We start from the raw sequence: 20,996 nt of genomic DNA, 5'->3' as shown, positions 1-20,996 counted from the left end.
TTGAGGCTTAAATATCAAGGGATACAGCTTATTATGGCAAGAAGGATAAGATGGCTACTCACGCTGCTTCCGTAATCAGGGAAAAAGAATGAGAAAGCGGCTGGTCCATTTCCTTTGTCGTTTTCATTCAGGCTGAGCCACCATCTATGAATGCAATGGGGCTATCTACATTTCAGATGAGTCATTACCCCTAAGGGACTCAGATGATAATTTAAGCTGTTGCAGCTGCTATGGAAATCAGTGAGGAAGATTCTCAACAATAGATTCGAAGTCAATAAAACCATAGTAGTATGGGAAAACACTTCATTTTATATGAAATTATCTGGATCTGCTAAAATTACTTTGTTTCTTGACTTAGTATGTGCAGTGGAACTTACCTTGACTAAAAGTTAAATATTCTTGCAAATTGTATTTCTTCAGTAACTTGGGTTTCGGATGTACAATAGTCCCCAAATGTGTGGTGGTATTCTAATTACTGTCTTCCAGATTTACTGATGTTATAGATAGATTTGGTTGTCTACATCTGTGAGACAGTAGATGGAAGCATGACTCAGTGGACAATGTTTGCAGAGAATGGGCATTATCATTTAATGCTCATCATAAGCACACTCAACAAGTGTAAGCTGATGGTGGCATTTAGCAGATGAGGGATTTTGAGAAGTTACTAAGTTATTACTGAAATAATGAAAATTCCTGTTGCTTATTTCAGTTGTTTCCTACAAGAAGGAAGGAAGACTGGGAGTCACTTCTGTATTTGGGCCTTTGCAAGACAGTGTCATCCTCAATGAGGCATCTGGCTTCCTTATTTGGAATCCCTTTCAATGAGCAAAGGAACTGGTAATTTGAGAATAACTCACATGCTCAGCTTAGTCAGTAGGTAACAGCCCTTTCTGGCATGCTACACCAGCTGTGTTTTCAGAGCACTTCCTGATTCTCACGGTCTTTAGATTGCTCTGTGGTCAATGCCATTTTACTGATAGACTTTTCCGCTGAAAGTTTCAAAGGCTGGATGAAAATATCTACCCTGCATTCTTTCCTTTCCTTTAAACAAATAAGTTCAGCTTACATTTCATATTTGAAGGCAAGACTCTCCAATTCTGGTATACATTATGACATGAAGAGAAAAGAATACCTAACACTTTCTTTCACTAAAATGTGATGTATGGTATCTGTGGCAAAATATTTCCCAATATAGAAATGTTACATCATTTTTTCCCTCTTGACTCTGTTTCTAAGTCGACCGACTGCCGATCAGTGGTCCAAAAGTCTTTGGGGTTTTCATTGGTTGGACAATCACCAAAGCACCACATTTTTTTTCACATCAACAACAGATCTTGCACCTTTTCCTCCAATCGTTGGTTCATCAATCAGGTATCATGTCTTAGAGAGTTCTTATGAGCTGTTAAACAATGAGGCACAACTGACAATGAATGTAATAAAGACTCTTGACAATGTATTTAATATACACAATATTTCATCAAAGAAATCATGTATCGATATGCCTCTTGTTATGTTCGCATTATTAGAAGAAATCTCACTAGGACCAAGGTGGGAAATCCCAGTGTTGCCTGAGTTTCATAGTTGCAGATGTCACTGAGAGCCTTACTCAGTACAAGTGAAGGAAATTACTGAATAAGCCAGATGTACATGTTCACCCAACAGTCACACAGTAACTTGCATAGGTGCAACTAAACATGTATTAGATTTAGGTCCAGGTCCATAGAAAGAACCTGTATTTATTTCTGTAACCTGGCTGATAATATATGATTAAGAATGTTCTGGAACCATCTGGAGGGACTTTGATGTTTTAAGTTAATGTGAATTACTCACTTAAAAGACTCCCTTAAACATCAGTATTTATACTTTGTATTACTCTTGTTACATGCCTAGAGTGTAGAAATGAGCACTTTACATTATGCCACAATGTTGACTAAAACTTCCAAAGGGTAAATTTCTCAATATTCGGGACTATTACTGGGGCTTGTGTTCTAATATTCAGAAACAAACAAACAAATGAACAAAAAACAAACAAACAAAAACTATGGAAATATGTAAGTACCAGAGAAGAGAATGCAGGTCCATGGAATCACTGTTTTCTAATAGTATGAGATTGACTTCAGACTTCTTGGAGCAGAGACAGCTGTGGTGATTTGCAAATTAACTAGATATCACCCTGAAATTAGCTAAATAATGCTTATATGACTGCTTTAGTCATCATGCTAATGAGGTGCTAATCTTTGAGAAGGAAGAATCATGGAGTCCCCATCTAGAATTTCAGAATTTCCTTCCTCCTGTACCGAAGCAGTGTGTGGCCTTAGGCATGGTGTACCAGACTATATAGTAGGTAGGACTGCAGTGAATCAGCGTTCCTGGGATAGCTGGCAAACTGTGCTGAGACTTTACAGGGATGCTGCTGCCTTCCACCCAACCATGCTTCTGTAAGTAATTCTTCCTCTAAGTTCCTCTAAGTGACTTTAAATATAGCATTCTTTTACAACATTTGTTTCGACATTTTACAGTTTGGTGTCATCTTTGTGTTAACTAAGTGAATGGGTATTTGTTCCTGCATAACTAAGATGAATAAAGCCAGTTTTCTTAAGAAGTTCTTTCTAATCATTGCTCTAAAAAGCATACATTCTTGGATTAAGGTTCTTAAAAGAGAATCTCTTTCCTGTAGACATGTAGAAATGTTTAGAGGTAGTTTATATTTTCTTCATTGACCTAAGGTAGATAAGATGAATATTGCCAGAATCTAGTCATAGGAGCAAGAATTATGTTTACACAATACTCAAATGCTCAAATGTCCAAGAGCATTCCAACAAATGAATGATATGTCTTCTAAAATTAAAATTGATTCCATTTATTTATTTATTTTTACTATAATAAGATTGTAAGAATTGTGAACTGAATTTCTAACAACTTCAGAAGGAAGAAAGTACTGTTTTCTCATTTTTTAAGTTTTTATGAGCTGCTTAACTGAAGCACAGTTAATCACAGTGCCAATTTTGGGGACATGATAGATAAGACTTGCAGATGTAGATCTATACATGTTTGACAATGTAAATCTAGTAAAATACTCTTGCAAAATATGGACATTGAAGCTGAGTGGCAGTGGTGCATGCCTTTAATCCCAGCCTCAGGAAGCAGAGCCAGGCAGATCTCAGTGAGTTTGAGGCCAACCTGGTCTACAGATCGAGATCCAGGACAAGTACCAAAACGACATGAAGAAACCCTGTCTCAAAAAACCAAATATATATTATATTGTACTATTATTTACTTTGGATAGTATTTCTATGTAAAATGAATCAGTAACAAGCATGTGTATAATGATATAGGATCTCACCACATAATTATGACTGGTCTGGTACTCACTACGTTAACCAGTTTGACTTCAAAGTCACTGAGATCCACTTAGCTTTGTCTCCTGAATACTGAAATTAAAAGTGTGCTCTGCCATGCCTGGGTCTTGTGTTGATTTTTATGAAGCTAAAATAATTTATAGCCTTATACTAATCTTTAAATCCTTCAGATAACAAATGGAAGGAATTTATACCTATATCTATTTAATGCATAAATATCCATCATATATAATAATTTTGGGAAAGCACATAGATTTTTGTAAATTTACTTTCTATAGTAGGAATTATCTAAAAATAATATTTACTTTGCATGTGAAATATTGAGAGTTATCTTGAATGCTACATAGTTTTTTTCAGTCATTTTGAGTACTTGAGTGTAGATGTTTTCCTTGAATATATTTTACTAGTTCTCTACTTTTCTGTTGCACATTTCCAATTGGATTTATTTTATCTAAGGTTCTCTGGAACAGAAGTGTTTTCAGACTAATGCCACGAAAGGTAAGTAGACATTCCATTCTGAAGCATAACTTCCTGGATCATGTTGGTGGGCATGTAAATTATTGACACGTTAGGCTTCTTTGTTTGTCCATCAGTAAAAGTTAAATGGTGTTGAAGCCATTTTGATCATTGTAAGAATACTAATTTAAAGGAGGTTGATTTACAAAGCAAGAGAAGTAGATACAATCAGTATTACTAGAGCATCTTTGAACAACTTATCAAAAGGAAAATCATTTAAGCTTTTAAGTGTTCTCTTTATCAATAGAGGTTGGTAATATTGCATAGAATCAGTCTACCCACAGAGTTATTGTAAAACCTATAAAAACTTATAGCAAAATTCCCATATATGGAATTATTATGGTGATTCTTAACGCAGATTGTAGGGTCCTTTCCATGATAGGATTCTCTTCAAACTCAGTATTAAACAATTAACAATAACACACTTATTCTTGTTAGGCATGATAATGAAGCAATGCCATCCTGATACAAATGTTGCCTACTAAGTACAGCACAATCTTTGAGAATGAAATCACCATAAAATCTCAATGAAAATCACCATAAATTCTCAAGACATTAAATTATCTACAAAGAATGACTCCAAAACATTTACCTACAATTAACTTAGGGTATAAACGTTTGAAAGTTTCAGATATCAGTCCAACATGTGGGAAATTGCTGGATTCCCAAAATGTAGAAAAGTTCAAGTTTAATTATGTCATTATATTTGCACAGTGGAAGATTCTTATTTATTCTCACAGCTGTATAGTATTAGAGCATGCAGTGGCAGGAACTGTGGACAGATAAAACGACTCTTGATAAGAAGGTGGAAGTACTATTGGTAACATCAGACAACTAGATCTCAACATCCTGTTTCTATAAAGCAGGAAGGCTCCTGTTGATACTGCTGTTAAATTTGCTTCTGTGTGAGAATGTTGCCCCTTTGCCTGTGAATATCCCTGGAGCTGGACGTGGTCAAGTCTACCTCCAGGACCTGTTTGATCATGCCCTCAGGCTGTCTTATAACATCAGTGAACTCAATAGGGAAATGCGCAAGATGTTTGTAAGTACCTCACTTATCTATGGCTTCTTCCTAAAAGGAACCTTCTTGTCAATAATTATACTGCAACACATTTAAGATTATTATAGTAAGCCAAATTTCTAATTAAATGTCCGTCATAGATTCAAAGAAATTAGCTACTGAGAAGTGGAACATTGAAGAACAAGATAGCTCAAGGATTTACAAAGCATTCAGTGATTTTTGAAATTGTTTCTACTTAACTATTAAAAGAATATCAGTTTGAACCAATAAAGAACATGAGGTTACATAATGCAGATACATATTTATGGTGATATGTATCTGGTTCAATTTCTACAGGAAGATTATTGTTAAAATACAGTTGTCACATAAAAACCTAAAAGATGAAGCTGGAGAACATCTCTGACTCCTTCATCTATTTTGTACACAGCCAGTCTCTGATGGCATCTTCCCCTTGGCATTGTACATAGCCAATAGAGGAACTGTGTATTGCATTGAGTCCAGCGGAATTAATAGAATGAATCTAATTTTCTAAGATTCAAGAAAAAAAAATTAGCTTTTCAGAAACTCCTCAATGCCAGGAGTCACTGTTTAAAGATTTAATTGGATGAGTCACTCAATAGGATTGATGGGTTAGAAGTGAAATAGGTTCAATAATTTTGATATCTAATTAAACAAGATTACTTAGCTACAGGGAAAAATGGTTAAATATTCATTCCCTTAATGTTAGATTTCATGCAGTGTTTATTTGTAAAAAAAAAAAAAAAAATACACCTATAGTTATCATATTCTGGTTACAAGTTCATTTACTCAGTTTCCAAATTCTGCCTAACACCATTTCTTTTTTAATATTTCCAGATGTTGGACTTGTACAAGAATGAGAAGACTATGTCCAAGATGTTGGACAGCTGCCGTGCAGTCCCTGTCAACATTCCACAAACAATACAGGAAGCCCGAAAGTTAGCAGTGAGTCCTCAGTTTTCATTGAAACAGTTGAAGCTGTGCCCTGGCTTTGCCATACTGGAGCTTTTTAAAGTACTGAAATAGGTGTGGTAATTACAGGAGCACAAACAAAGGATAAGAGTGAATAGTGGAATAAAAGAACATGATATACAGTTGATAAATTATAGGAAAATCAATTATTAAATAATATTGTAACAGATCTCCATGAACTAGCCTTTTAGAGGATTCTAGCTCACCAATGTTCTGTCAGGGTAAATTGACTTATTTTTCTGTAAGAAGTGTTGAATGGACTAAGGTATACAAAAACAATTGTCTTAATTATATATCATGTATCATTGGCACATTTTTCATTGCTAACTACCATGATAAGTCTTCTTTATTTCAAGACTATACTGATTCTACATCTACCTCTTTCTGTTCAATCTTCTGTGAGTTTATACTTTCTTCTCTATCTTAACTGAAAGCATCTGAGAAAGGGGGCCAGTAAATTGGATGTAATGTTCCTTAGAAGGAAATCATGCCCTCAGTTGTGATGAGAAGTTTGCATATCACAGAGAATGTAATTTATAACTGTTATGATTGGTCAGTTTGGATTCCCTAACATAACTTATCCTCAAATGAGTTGACTTGAACATTAAGTGATAATAGTAAGTGAAAGTGAAAGAAGAGAGTAATGAAGAAAACTGTTTGTAATGATCTACTCGATGACTAGACATTTCAGAGTCCTTTATTGACCCTCCTAAACTGATAAAAGAAGCCAGAGTTCTGAAAACATTCAAAGAATTTATAATCCCAATATATTATCAGTATGGAGTGGAGGCTTCATGTAACTCAAGCCCTCACTCCAAATCATAAAACACAATGCTTCCAGCAGCCTATTTTACTTCCTATTTGAACTGTTCCTTTCTTCTACATCTTTTATGTCTTTCTGTTGCAATATCCATTGGATTCCTTTCTACTGTTCATAGTAGCATCTACTAAAGTAACCAAGACACATAGCAACCATTTTAAATTTGAGATGAATTTCTTGAATGAATTCGCCAGTTCAAATTTCTTGTATGAATTTGAATCTACACACTGGAGATTCGAAATCCCATTGCCATTTCTATTAATGCTATTATTAAAGGCAAAGGAAGGCCATGGTTTTTCACCAGCACTTACCATCTAAAGTGTCACTTATCTAGAGGGAAGGGACAGGGATGGAGAATCACTGAGACTGAGAAATGCACATTTATTAATGTCAGGTTGTCTTCATAATATTTGTCATTAATATCCTAAAGGGCATTAAAATAAGTATGATATTAAACACTATACCTTACTTGTTTTATAAATTTAGTTGAATGATTTGTCATTGACAGTGATGGCATGGATCTTTCCTAAATCAAGTCCTTGGGCATATACTCTGTCCCCCAAAGCCTTGTGTTCTCATGACAAAGAAAACAATCTAACATCTAAGAACTTAGAAGAGGTCAGATTGTAGGATTCAGATGGAAAACAAAACATAATCAATGGGAAGCTCATTTTAAAAGTAATTATTTATATAGCAAAATATTTCATTTTAGCAGACTGTAGTTGTGAATGGTCTAATGTTTAAAATTCTACCCTATTTTTATATGTAAAATACCCAGTGTTTGCTTTTGAATTACAAATGGATAATTTACTTTGATATCTCTGATTTCAAATTAAATGTAAACAATCTTTCTGTATTTCATTTCTCTTAACATAATTGATCAATTATGGATGCATAGCTTGAAGACTTTCTGGAAATAACACTGAATCTAATGGGAACCTGGAATGATCCTTTGCACTACCAAGTGGCCAAACTCACTGGTATGCCAGAAGCCAATGATGCTATCCTGTCCACAGCAAAAGATATTGAGGCCCAAAACAAAGAGCTTCTAAAACTCATCAAATGGATACTCAATGTGGTGAGCATTCTTCTTAAAATCCACTTTTCTCATTCATGAAATAGATTACTTCTCAATAATACATTTTGACACACCCCATTTAGCAAGAACAAAATTTAGTCAACCAATCTTGTATGCAGCCTAGCCACTTAAGAGATTGTATTGGCTAGGGTTTCTATAACTATGATAAAATATGACCAAAAGCAACTTGGGGAGGAAAGTGGGTTTTGTTTTTGGTTTTTTTTTGTTTTCAATTTATACTTCCACATCACTGTCCATTATCTGAGGAAGTCGGGGCAGGAATTCAGGGCATGAACCTAGAAGCAGGAACTGAAGCAGAAGCCACAGAGGAATGCTTACAAGCTTGTTCAGCCTGTTTCTTCACACAACACAGCATCACCTGCCCGGGAATGGCACACACCTATGCTCCAGAAAAGCCCTATAGACTTACCAACAGGCAACGTGATGGATGTGTTTTGTCAACTGTGGTTCTTCTTCCCAGATAATTCTAGTTTGTGTCAAGTTCATGGAGATGGCTCAGCAATAAAGAAAACTGACCTGCTCTTCCAGACCCTGGTTCAATTCCCAACACCCACATGACAGATCACAACTGTTTGTAACTCCAAGATCTGACTCCCTTATACAGATATACAGGCAGACAAAACACCAATGCACATAAATAAAATAAAACTAAATAAATTAAAAACAACAATAATGGCAGGAACTGACATAAAAGTTTAACAATTCCTCATTCATTTGGAAAGTATTTTTCCTAGGTGGAGTGAAATACATTAGATCTCCTAACAAACACCTCTAGCCCATCAGCATCCACTGGTGTTGTTTTTCTGTTATTTCATCATCCTAATTTTAAAGGAAATAATTTATCTCTCATAAATTTAATATAAGAAAACATGGACATGAGGCTTGATTCCAGTTGTCAGAGTACTCAGCATTAGAATCGTGAAATTCAATGTCTACAGCTGAAATTTCACATAGTTAATATTTCTCTAAATAAAATTCAATATTTAAAAGGAAAAGAGGACTAAAAACAAACTGTAAATAACAGGTGACTGACTATCCTTTTGGTCTTTAGGTTCATCCGGGAATTGAAAATGAAGACTATGCTCAGTGGTCAGATCTGAAATCTTTGCAGGCATGTGATGAAAAAACTTGCCCCTCTGCTTTATTTAAATTGTCCTTTTGCTTGGAGACTGACACAAAGAAGGTCGATCTTAATCTCAAATACTTGATATGTTCCTTTGTTGGTGGCAATACCTGCTCATCTTCAAAGTTGAAAAATGATTTCTATGACCCAGTCTTTTGAGGATTCTTTTTAATTTTATACATTTGAAGACATACATGTGCATAGAAGGTCTCTTTAAAAAATAAAAAAATAGACATTAGATTTAATAAAGTATAAAAAAATTTGTCACTAGCTCTTTTTTTTTTAATTTAGTACTAAATGTAACAAGAACATTAAAACACTTTGATCACAAATGACAAATGTCTTATTGGAAATTTCCAGCAATTTCTAACTAAGAGTCATAGTAAAATAATGTTGATCAAGTTATAAAAACAAAGCATGAGATCGGAATTAAAAGGAGAGCTAAGCTACTAATAGTATGGGCACATTGGGATACCTGAAGAACAGCAGGAGTATCTTTAAGGCAAATGCCTGGCCATGAAATGACAAAATATTCCATTTCCACGTGACTGTAGTGTAGTAGCAGTCTAAGAACTTTTTGAACTGAAAGTAGTAGTGTTTAAACACAGGATGGTATGAGATGGAACTGTTTTCAGCCATGCCCTTTCAAATTATCATTTTTAGAATCATCTTTGACACAGTCAATATGTTCTCTTTTCTTTGAGTCTACGAGTCTCTTTTGTTCTATTTCAATTTACCTTTAAAATAATTAATAAATTTATGTTCTCTTTTGGCTCAAATAAGATATCAGAAAAGGCAGAGAAGAGATGGTCAATTTCTACAATGCTGCACTAATTGCCTCTTGATATCCATTCCTTTGACTTTCTGAGAATAGGAAGGAGGCTTAAGAAAAAAATAGGATTCTTTCATTACCCACTTATATGGTGATATCAAAGACTTATTCCTGACAAGATTAAATTCACTCTCAGTAGCAGTTGACTCTTGCATAGGGCACACTAGCGTTTGCTTAAAACACCAACTAGAGAGTACTTCAAGTTATGATATTTTTATCAACATACACCCTCTAGATACATTTTTTCTATCCACTCCACAGCTCAGCCATCTGTCGCACCCTCTATAATCTGTATTATAGATCCTCTCATTTTTAAGGAACATACCAAAAGTAATCAATAAAAGTGTGTGTTCTACCAACTGACACAAATATCATGCAAGAGAACTTCTCCAATAGTGGAGTAGTAGTAACATTGCTGGATCACAGCTGACCTCTTCCTAGGGTTGCTACAAGTTCTCTCTTCCTCCTGTTAGTATGGATCCAGACTAGATCAGAAAGTCAATTTATTAGCATATTTCCACCAGAAATTGAGAGTTGTTATCATTCCTTTCTTTTGAAATCCATGACTAATTGTATATAGAAACAATCACCTTAGACTAGGTCATGTAGACATTTGCTGTGAGATCACTCATCTCAAAACACCCTCACTATAAAGCTAAAACACCTAATATTCTCTTTATGTTGTTTGGTGAACAGTACAGAATTCAGCTTGTTAACTGTCTCTAAGAAACCTCAAATGTGAGCTTTTCAACTGAAAGATCTCCTTAAAGGAAATTGAATGGCTAGGCTGTATTTCCTTTGCATGTCAGGGAGTTTCAAAGATTCCTAGATAATGAGAGACAACATTTTGACAGACGTGTAAATAAAAGAGTAGGATTAAAAAGCAAAACAAAAACTATATTGTGGAAAAGAAGCAAAGAAAGGAAAGACTAAAGGAAAGAACACCAATAAAAGACATGACAAAAATGTTGCCATGCTGTTACAATACCAAAATCCTAAAATCCTAAAACTTCCCTGAATTTTAGAACCTCATAAATTCATATCACCTCTCCTCATATCCCACATCTTTTATTTCCTTTTTAGCTTTATAGAATGTTTAATTTAAATTTGACTATCATTTGCTTATCTGTTGAAATGTTAAAACTTCAGTGTAAAACAAAACCAGACAATTCTCCATGTCAGAAATCAAGAAAAATTTCTGCTATATAATAAAAAATGTTGATGTCTATTGTTCAAACAAACCAATATCTTCTCTCAAATCCAGTAAAATTTATCTGAACTTTGCTTTTGTTTCTCAGTGTGTTGGTCTTTCTTTTTCAGAACATAGCATAACACAGCTCAATAAAGTTATCGACCCCTCTACTAGCTCTTGAATGCATGCAAAACACTAGCTGCCCCATTATATGTCACCCTTTCCCTTCAAAGGCGGGAGAGTGTGGTGTGACCCAAATGCACACATATCTATGTTATTCATTGTCCAACTCTACTGTGCTTTACATTGAACATTTTTATACATATTTCTAGCAGACAAGATGGTGGTATGGCAGGAGTGTTTGGAAATAAGTAACAATTTAATTTTATAAAATATAAGTTTTAAAATGTATGTAATAAAATTAATTTTAGGCTTCTGGTAAATCATGCAGGCATCATGGTCAAAGGCCTCAGCTATAGGTATCTTAAAGATTCAGCAAAATATGGCCTGAAAAGACACTTCAGAACAGAGCAATGACTTCCTCTCTAATGAGAGTGAGTATATATTCTTCTGTAGATTTCAATGTAAAAGAACATTTGAAGAAATGTTTTGGTTGCTGCAAAAGTAGCTAGGGATGTCAAGGTGGAAATAAATCAATGATAGAAATTTATTTATCTGATAACAAATGAAAGTATACACCATAGGCACAATGTAGAGCAAATTAGAAGTTAACAGAACTCTTTTTCCAAGAAGTTCAAATGAAATAGTGAAGGAAAGGCATAAAAATATACAAATTACTGTATTAATGTCAGTCTAATGCAAACTGCTCAAGGAAGGAAAAATATAAGTCAAGTCAGAGATAGAAGACAAAAATAGAAACAGATAGAACATGAGCAAGTTTGAGAACACCATGAAGAGACTTTGGTCAGGGAGCTATGGGAAGAAGAAACAGAAAAATTCTAAGAGCCAGAGGGGATGGATGACACCGAGGAAACAGTGTCTTCCAAACACAGCAGAACTGATGCAAATGTGAAGTCATAGAGACTATTGCAGAATGCAAAGTGCTTACACACCTTCAAGCCACACAGGCCCCAGTACACGAGGAGGAAGTGGACATGAGACACTGTCATGAATAACAAGAAATTATCTCCAATTGATATACAGTTGCAAAAAAAATTAGTTTTCTCTAGTGGAGTCTCACTGGGTATATTAATGACATTTAAGGATAGGCTATATCTCTAGCAGAAGATGACTAACATGAAACGAACTCATTAGCAATTTTTATAAACACAAAATGAACTTAGTAATTTTTTAATAGATATTTTGTCTTACATTGATTTGTTTGGGCATTTTTTTTACCTTACTGTTCCTTTGCTTTTATATTATGATTTCTGATTTTTGCATTTTTTATGGATTTTGCTTTTGGATATGTCTATGTGTCTTTCTATTGTTTTTTTTTCCTTTTCTCTTTGTTTATTTTCTAAAATGACAAAGAAAGAAGTGGAGTTGGGTGGGTGGGGAGGTATGGAAGATTTGGGAGGAGCTGGGTCAAAGAAAATCATGATCAGAATATTTTATATGAAAAATATTTTTATAATACTACTTAAAATTTTTATTGGATGCCATCTATATTTTTAACTGACATAATTGCATACAAAATCTATTACATATGAAAGATATATATATATATATAATGTAGAATGATTTTTTTAATAGAAACAACTACTAGCAATTTCAAGAATACAGTCCACTTTCATTCACATTGTCTTTCTGTTGCACAGTATCGCTTTTCATGTTTGTTCTAAATATGGATTGAAAAACAATTTTCAATAACAGTTTTTTAGAGACACTAATAAAAGGGAAATTATTTCTATTAGGTGGCTTAAGATATAATCAAATATTTTAATGGCACTAAAGAGTCGACAAAAAAACCCTGTTACACATAATGAAAAGGAAAGTCATAGCATCCAAAACTCACAGATATTTCTTACCTTGCAAAAATAACTTGATTTGAATAAATCAGGAAACTGATCTCTGTAGTGGATAGCCATTCCAGCCTTGGCCTGGAAGTTCCAAACCCCACTGATGCTTCAGTAATGGTCACGCACACAAGGCTGAGAGAGGACACTGAAGACCCTGAATCAAGAGGAGAGGCTTCTCTGGGTTCCAGGACCCTGGACGTTGGAGTTAGACCAAGCAGAGTTCTCCAGAGAAAACTGCCGGACTGCACCATACCTTTCCCAGACCCTGCAACCTATCCCTTCATTTGTAAGTTACCGCACAAAATAAACCTCCCTTTTAACTACATGGAGTGGCCTTAATAATTTCACCAATATCTGGCACCCAACATGGGGCACAAATCCACAACCCTGGGATTAAGAGTCCCATGATGCGCCCAACGTGGGGCAAGAGTTTCCACCTAAAACCTGAAAAAAAAAGATTCTAAAACAGAGCTAAAAACAGCTTCCTAGTTGTATCTCTCAAATTAGCAATAGCCTGCTGGTTTGAGCTACTATGTTGGGTTCCTGGCATGTGTGTGTCTGACCTGCAATGTGGCAGGAATGAGGAGTCTACAAGTGCCACTTTACTCTGCTAAATGGTGCATTTAGCCTTTGCTAGTTAAAAAAAAAAAGTTTCTGGGCTATGTGCTGCTTCGATAGAACCGCTTCTGATAGTTGATGGTACACATGGCTCCAGACCCAGAGCTGGCAGTAAACTGTAACACCAACACTTTGGGAAACTGTGGTGGGCAGAGCCAGCAGCCACAGCAGCGCTTCAGTCTTACAAAGATGGATATTACACAGAGAATCTGGTTTATGTTGTCTTTGGGATTTTTAACTACACAAAAAGATTTGATCATAAAAGCTGTTGCGTTAAACAAATATGTAAATTTTAAAGGTGACTTCAAAATTTGGATATAAGGATATTTTTGGAAAATAGTCTCTGCTTTTGTTTCCACAGAAAGCCAGAGGCTATGGATTTGTTCCAGATTAAGTTACATCAGGTTTGACCAGCCAAGACCTCTGAAAGGTCTCTGATGACACTGTGGCCCAGACGATCCAACATCCAAAATGGTTTCAAGGCAACTGGCTCAAAAGATATACCTTCACGGAATACTCCATAATCCTAAAATTTTCTTTGTGTTCTCATAATATACAGCGTCCCCCTCCAGCAGGAAGTAGTAAGAAAAAACTACACCCAAATTTCCAAAAAATATCAAGCTGGCTTTGGAGATGGAATTGGCTCACTCCTTCTCTAAACCCAGACATATTGTTAAAAGAAAAGGTTAAGAGATTCTTATGTCCCAAATCAGAAGAGCCCTCTGATGTTGGACAGAGAAAAAACAATATTTTTATTTAAATCAGGTTGATTATAAATATGATCTCTTTCTAAAGAAAAAAAAGGGAGCATATGATATACATATAAGAGGATGAAAGGGTAGATTAATGAACTTACTTTTAATGACAACAACTTGTTTAAAATGTCTTACATTGGTATAGATTTTAGTCTATTGATACAAACTTAAAGTTAATTTTGTTATACTGTATATATATTTCTACTCTCATTTGAGGTATTATCTTTATGCAACTCATTTAGATTGTAATGGATAATTAAGAAATACAGATCGATTAGTCTTCTATGATTGTTAAACTTATAGTCATGTTAAGTTTTCAAGGTATACATAGATACATTTCAGATAGGCAGGTAATTTTCAAGCACTTCAAAGTCTACAGAATATGGCATTTAAAATATTTTTAAAATTTAGACTTTCTGGACAGTGAGACATACCTGCTCCTGGCAGCACCTATTTACTTCAGAGAGGAAGATGGGCATCAAAGACACTACATATGGAGTTTATCTTCACCTTGATAAAAGTAGCCATTAGGGCAAGAAACTGTTCTTGCCTGGACTGCTTGATCAATTGGACATGCAGGACCCATAGAAAGGTGACCACTGAACTTTGCTTGACAAAATGGTCCTTCAGTTTCCTGCTTTGCAGAGGAAACTGCCAGACATTCTCCAGGACACTAAAAAAAGTGACCAAGAGACTCTAGCCCTGTGGGCTAAAGACAAATGCCCCAACTTTACAAAGGAACATTAGGTGACTGTCCAGGCTGTCAGCTGTCTCTGTCTATCCTACAAGACTCCTGAATGTTGCTTGCATCCTTCTCCCAGTTCTCAGGTAATATTATATCCTTCTGAGGTCTTTGATGTGGTTGAAGACTAGATAGTTATATTTTCCTCAATTATGATAAAAGATAAGTTAGATATAAAACCTTAGACTCATAAATATAAGATAGATAGGATATCTTCTTTAATATTGTAACTGTAAATCTTGCTTGATAATCATTTTGTTATATGTAATTTTACTATGTAAAAGTTAAAACTTTCCTTTTTAAAAAAAAAAAAGAAAAGGGGAAGTGCTGTGGATATTGCTCTGTATAAATAAATATCATTGTGTATGAATAAAATGCTGTTTGGCCAGTGGCCAGGCAGGAAGTATAGGCGGGACAAGAGAGAAGAGAATTCTGGGAGGTGGAAGCTTGGGGCAGAGACACTGCCAGCCACAAAGATGTAAGGTACTAGTAAGCCACGAGCCATGTGGTAAAATATAGATTAATATAAATAGGCTAAATATAAGAGTAAGAGCTAGACAATGATAGGCCTTAGCTAATGGCCCAACAGTTTAAATAATGTAAGTGTCTGTGTGTTTATTTTATACATGGGTTGTGGGACTGCGGGGCCTTGGTTACACCTGGAGAGAAGATCTTCAACTACAGAACTCCTTCACAATAGCTTCAGAATAAAATAAAATGACTATAAATAAACATACCTAAGGAGGTAGAAGAATGCTACATTGAAAAATTTAATACAAGCTAAAAGTAATGGAAGAAAAAGTAGAAGATGTAAAACTCACATTCTCATGGGTTTGCAGAGCTAATCTGATGGGAATGAAGGGGCACCTGCAGAATGTTGGCAGGTCACACATAATGGTGAACAAAATTCCCATGGTGTACTTTGGACAGCTTTTGAAATGATTCTAAGATCAAAATGGTATTGAAGTGTCACCAACAAGCCAAAATAACACTAAGCAGAAGAAAGAAGCCTAGAAATATCATAATATCTAACTGTATTTTCTCCATAGAACTATAGTAACAAAAACAACATGATACACTAGAAAAAGGAGAGAACAGAAATTCCAGAATAGGGCAAGGGAGATGACTTTGTGTATGAGAATAATTGTCATCTACTCTGATGACCTGAGTTGATCTCCAGGACCCACTTTTAAAAAGAGAAACTGATTTCAACAATCTCTCTTCTGACCCTCACCTGTGTGGTGTGTCCACAAAACAAACAAACAAACAAATAAATAAATAAATAAATAAATAAATAAATGTCAAAAAATTTTAAATGAGGGTCTTGGGAGATGGCATAGTAGTTATGAACAGTGGCTGCTTTTTCACAGGTTTGTACTTCAATTCCCAGAACCAACACAACATCTCACAACCACCTGTAACAACTCCATTTCCTGGGAACCCAATGCTTTCATTTGGTACCAGGAACATACATAATGCATAGAAATGCATGTAGGATAAAACACGTATACATAAAAGAAACAACAATAAAATAAATAAATAAATAAATAAAAATAAGAATACTCAGATGGAAATACACCAAGGTATATTCATCTAGTATTTAATAGGGTAATAAAAATACATATAGGAGAAAATATAGGTTCAACAATCATTGTGGAAGAAACTGTTATACAATGTAGTACAATGAATCTATATCAATATTTCTCAATCTGTACAAAAAATAATTCCAACATTTAGTAGCAGTTAGTAATGTATATATGACTTGGACTTTGAGTCCAAACAAAAGGATTGCATTGAACATAGGTAAAGGTAAGAACTATATAAAAAAGGACTTGATAACCAGAAATAGTCCCAAGAATGAACACACTATTATCTATAAAATTCAACACCTTTTTCACAGAAATAAAGGTAGTCAGTAAAGTGAAGAAAAATCACATAAGATCATAAAATAGACCAGAGAATAATTAGACTATAGACATAGAAATAAAGAATTACATCACTTCCCCTTCCCTACCTCTCCTGACCCTTCCCATCGTCATCTGCAAACTCTTTCTCAAATTTATGTACTTTTGGTCTTCATTCAGTGTTATTACATTTATACCCATGTGTATTACACACACACACACATATTCTGCTGAAATATATTTTGTTAAAGCTAGATTATTCCTACTAAACATATTAGGCAGTGAACATTTTATACTGAGAGATAATAGATTTGAGGTAGTTTGTCATGATAGGAGATATGATATATACCACAAATGGAGAATATCACCTAAAGACAGGAAATTAAGTTGAACTTAAGTGTTTATGTGAAATTAGAGCCTTTTATTTTTAGCGTTTTTCACAAAATTCTGAGTCTGTTTCAACAGACAGACATGGGTGATAAACAGGATGCAGCCATACTACTAGCCTGGAGCCAGATATACAACGTAACCCAGATTCTGTAGATAAGGATGGAATCATTCCCCCGTGTACTCCTGGCAAGTATAGACAATGTTAACTTCCTGTACCAAGACAGTCCTGTGGAAATGGCTCAAGACAGTGAAGATTAATGATTCCTGGATAATGACTTTTTTACAAATTCACTTTTTCTCTACTATGATCAAAGACCTAACAAAAGTGACTTTTCCAAGGAAGTTTCTGGAGGCTTATATCTCAAGTGGACACAATTCAGTGTGTTACGAGTTGTGAGACAGTTTGTCATACTGTTTCCACAATTAAGAAACAGAGAGAGATAAAAGCTGTTGCTTTATTTTTTCCTTCTTTTTGACTCAGTCTGAGTCACAGTCCATGAAATGGTGTCTCCAACATTAATGAAAATGTAGTATAGTTTATCCACTATGAAAATTGATATAATGGTTCATCAAAAATATAGAAATTGATCTACCTTCTCATCCAGCTATACTGCTCACAAGTATATAGCCAAAAACGCTATACCCTACCACATAGATACTTCTTTATCCATGTTTATTGCCATTCTATTCACAGTAAATAAGAAGCAGAAATAGCTTACACCTATCAGTTGATGAATGGATAGTGAAAATGTGGTATATACACACAGTGAATTTTTAGTTAGCTCTAAAGATAATGACATTTGGAAGAAAATAGATATAATGGGAAATAAGCATTCTTAGGTAATCCAGACCCACAAAGACATATGCCAAGTGTTCTTTCTCATATATGGATCATAGCTTTGAATTTTATTATTATTTAATTATGTATGTGTGTGTGTGTGTGTGTGTGTGTGTGTGTGTGTGTGTGTGTATTTAGTGGTTTCCTGCCTGGCTCACAGTCAGGACAAATCTCTCTTACCCACCAGTCCCACAGTCGCTCAGACCCAACCAAGTAAACACACAGAAACTTATATTGCTTACAAACTGTATGGCCGTGGCAGGCTTCTTGTTATCTACTTTTTCTATCTTAAATTAACCCATTTCTGTTAGTCCATACTTTGCCACATGGCTTGTGGCTTACTGGTGTCTTTACATGTTGCTTCTCATGGCAGCGGCTGGCAGAGTCTCCTCCCAGACTTCCTGTTCCCAGCCTTCTTCTCTTCCTTGTCCCAACTACCCTATCCTTCCTGCCTGGCTACTAGCCAATCAGCACTTTATTTATTTTGACCAATCAGAGCAACACATTTGACATACAGAACATCCCACAGCATTCCCCCCCCCCCACTTTTTTTTAAAGCAAGGTTTTAACTTTTACATAGTAAAATTACATATAACAAAACAATTATCAAGCAAAAATTACAGTTACAATATTAAAGAAGATATCCTATCTATCTTATATTTGTGAGTCTAAGGTTTTATATCTGACTAATCTTTTATCATAATTGAGGAAATTATAACTATCTAGTCTTCAACCACATCAAAGACCCCAGAAGGATATAATATTACCTGAGAACTGGGAGAAGGATGCAAGCAACTTTTGGGAGTCTTGTAGCATAGTCAGAGACAGCTGGCAGCCTGGACAGTCACCTAATGTTCCTTTGTAAAGTTGGGGCTGTGGGATGTTCTGTATGTCAAATGTGTTGCTCTGATTGGTTAAAATAAATAAAGTGCTGATTGGCCAGTAGCCAGGCAGGAAGGATAGGGTAGGCAGGACAAGGAAGAGGAGAAGGTTGGGAACAGGAAAGCTGGAAGGAGACTCTGCCAGCCACTGCCATGAGAAGCAACATGTAAAGACACCAGTAAGCCACAAGCCATGTGGCAAAGTATGGACTAACAGAAATGGGTTAATTTAAGATAGAAAAAGTAGATAACAAGAAGCCTGCCATGGCCATACAGTTTGTAAGCAATATAAGTTTCTGTGTGTTTACTTGGTTGGGTCTGAGCGACTGTGGGACTGGTGGGTAAGAGAGATTTGTCCTGACTGTGGGCCAGGCAGGAAACCACTAACTACAAATGGCGCCCAATGTGTTGGCAAGAATTTCCACCTAAAACCTGAGAAAAACAGATTCTAAAACAAAGCTAAAAACAGCTTCCTAATTGTCTCTCTCAAGTTAGCACCAGCCTGCTGGTTTGAGCTACTATGGCTGGTTCCTGGCGTGTGTGTCTGACTTGCAGAGTGGTGGGAATGAGGAATCTACAAGTGGTACTTTACTCTACTGCATTTAGTCTTTACAAGTTAAAAAAAAAAGAAAAGAAAAGGGGGTTTCTAGGCTATGGGCTGCTTTGATAGAAGTGGTACACATGGCTCCAGACCCAGAGCTGGGGTAAACTGTACTACCACCATGTTGGGAAGCTGAGGTGGGCGGAGCCAGCAGCCACAGTGGCCTTTCAGTCTTACAAAGATGGATATTACACAGAGAATCTGGTTTGTCTTGTCTTTGGGATGTTTAACTGCAGAAAAAGATTTTATCATAATAACTGTTGAGTTAAACAAATATGTAAATTTTAAAGGTACCTTGACTTCAAAATTTGGATATAAGGATATGTTGCTTTGGAAAAGAGTCTCTGCTTCTGTTTCCACAGAAAACCAGAGGCTATGGATTTGTTCCAGATTAAGATACATCAGTTTTGATCATCCAAGACCACCTGAAAGGTGACACCATGGCCCAGATGATCTGACATCCAGAATGGTTTCAAGGCAACTGGCTCAGAGATTTACCCTCATGGACTACTCCATAATCCTAAAATTTTGTTTGTGTCCTCGTAAGATACAGTGCCCCCCTCCAGCAGGAAGTAGTAAGAAAAACTACATCCAAATTCCCAACTGGCTGTTTCTGTCAACTCACATTTTTGGGGGGAAGCTGCATGCACTTCCTGTTTTTATTTTTTATTAGGTAGTATTATTTCCTTCTTGGGTCTCTGAAGGAGTTGAAGATCAATTAGTTATAGTTATAATTATCTTTGTTAAGGATTTCAGAAAAACTCACTAAGAGCTGTAAGTGTATAAATTTGAAAGACGTTATAAGACAGTTCTGTTAGCAATATAAGTTAGGATAGAAAGTGAATCAGGTACATTTTGGACTTACCAAATTGGATAGATAATGTGATTATTTTCTCTGAATTTGTCAAATGCAAATGGACTAGACATTGTTTAGATATTTATTGTTTGTATATATGGTATATATAGTTATTGTACTTTTGTATATAGTTTTTCTTATATTAGTTATAACTTTTTCCTTTTTTTCTTTTTATTAAAATAGAAAAGGGGAAATATAGTGATACTTTATTTGTACTGAAATGTGATTTTATTTGTATGTTAATAAAGTTGCTTTGAGGTCAGAGCAAGTCAGAGCAGAAGCTGGGCAGTAGTAGTGCATGCCTTTAATCCCAGCACTTGGGAGGCAGAGCTAGGTAGATCTCTGTGTGTTCAAGGACACAGCAAGCATGGCGACACATGCCTTTAATCACAATACCAACCATAGAAGACCTGGAGGTCTGTACAAACAGGCAGTGATGAGGAGGTCATGTGGCTGGGTTTACAACCAATGAGAAAA

At 35.5% G+C, this 20,996-nt stretch overlaps 1 protein-coding gene across 1 annotated transcript; it reads left to right on the top strand.

The window, feature by feature from the left end:
* The first annotated feature begins 3,845 nt into the window (after positions 1-3,845).
* Positions 3,846-9,087, top strand: LOC118584649 (prolactin-7C1-like). Its single transcript, XM_036188911.1, has 5 exons — positions 3,846-3,857; positions 4,786-4,917; positions 5,752-5,928; positions 7,605-7,784; positions 8,857-9,087. Exons 1-5 carry the CDS (start codon positions 3,846-3,848, stop codon positions 9,085-9,087), a joined length of 732 nt encoding a protein of 243 aa, XP_036044804.1.
* The last annotated feature ends 11,909 nt before the right edge of the window (positions 9,088-20,996 follow it).

Source organism: Onychomys torridus, chromosome 5, assembly GCF_903995425.1.
Source record: "Onychomys torridus chromosome 5, mOncTor1.1, whole genome shotgun sequence".
NCBI classification, from domain to species: domain Eukaryota; kingdom Metazoa; phylum Chordata; class Mammalia; order Rodentia; family Cricetidae; genus Onychomys; species Onychomys torridus.
Note: the sequence above shows the minus strand (reverse complement) of the source record. Positions and strands in the feature narration are given on the sequence as shown.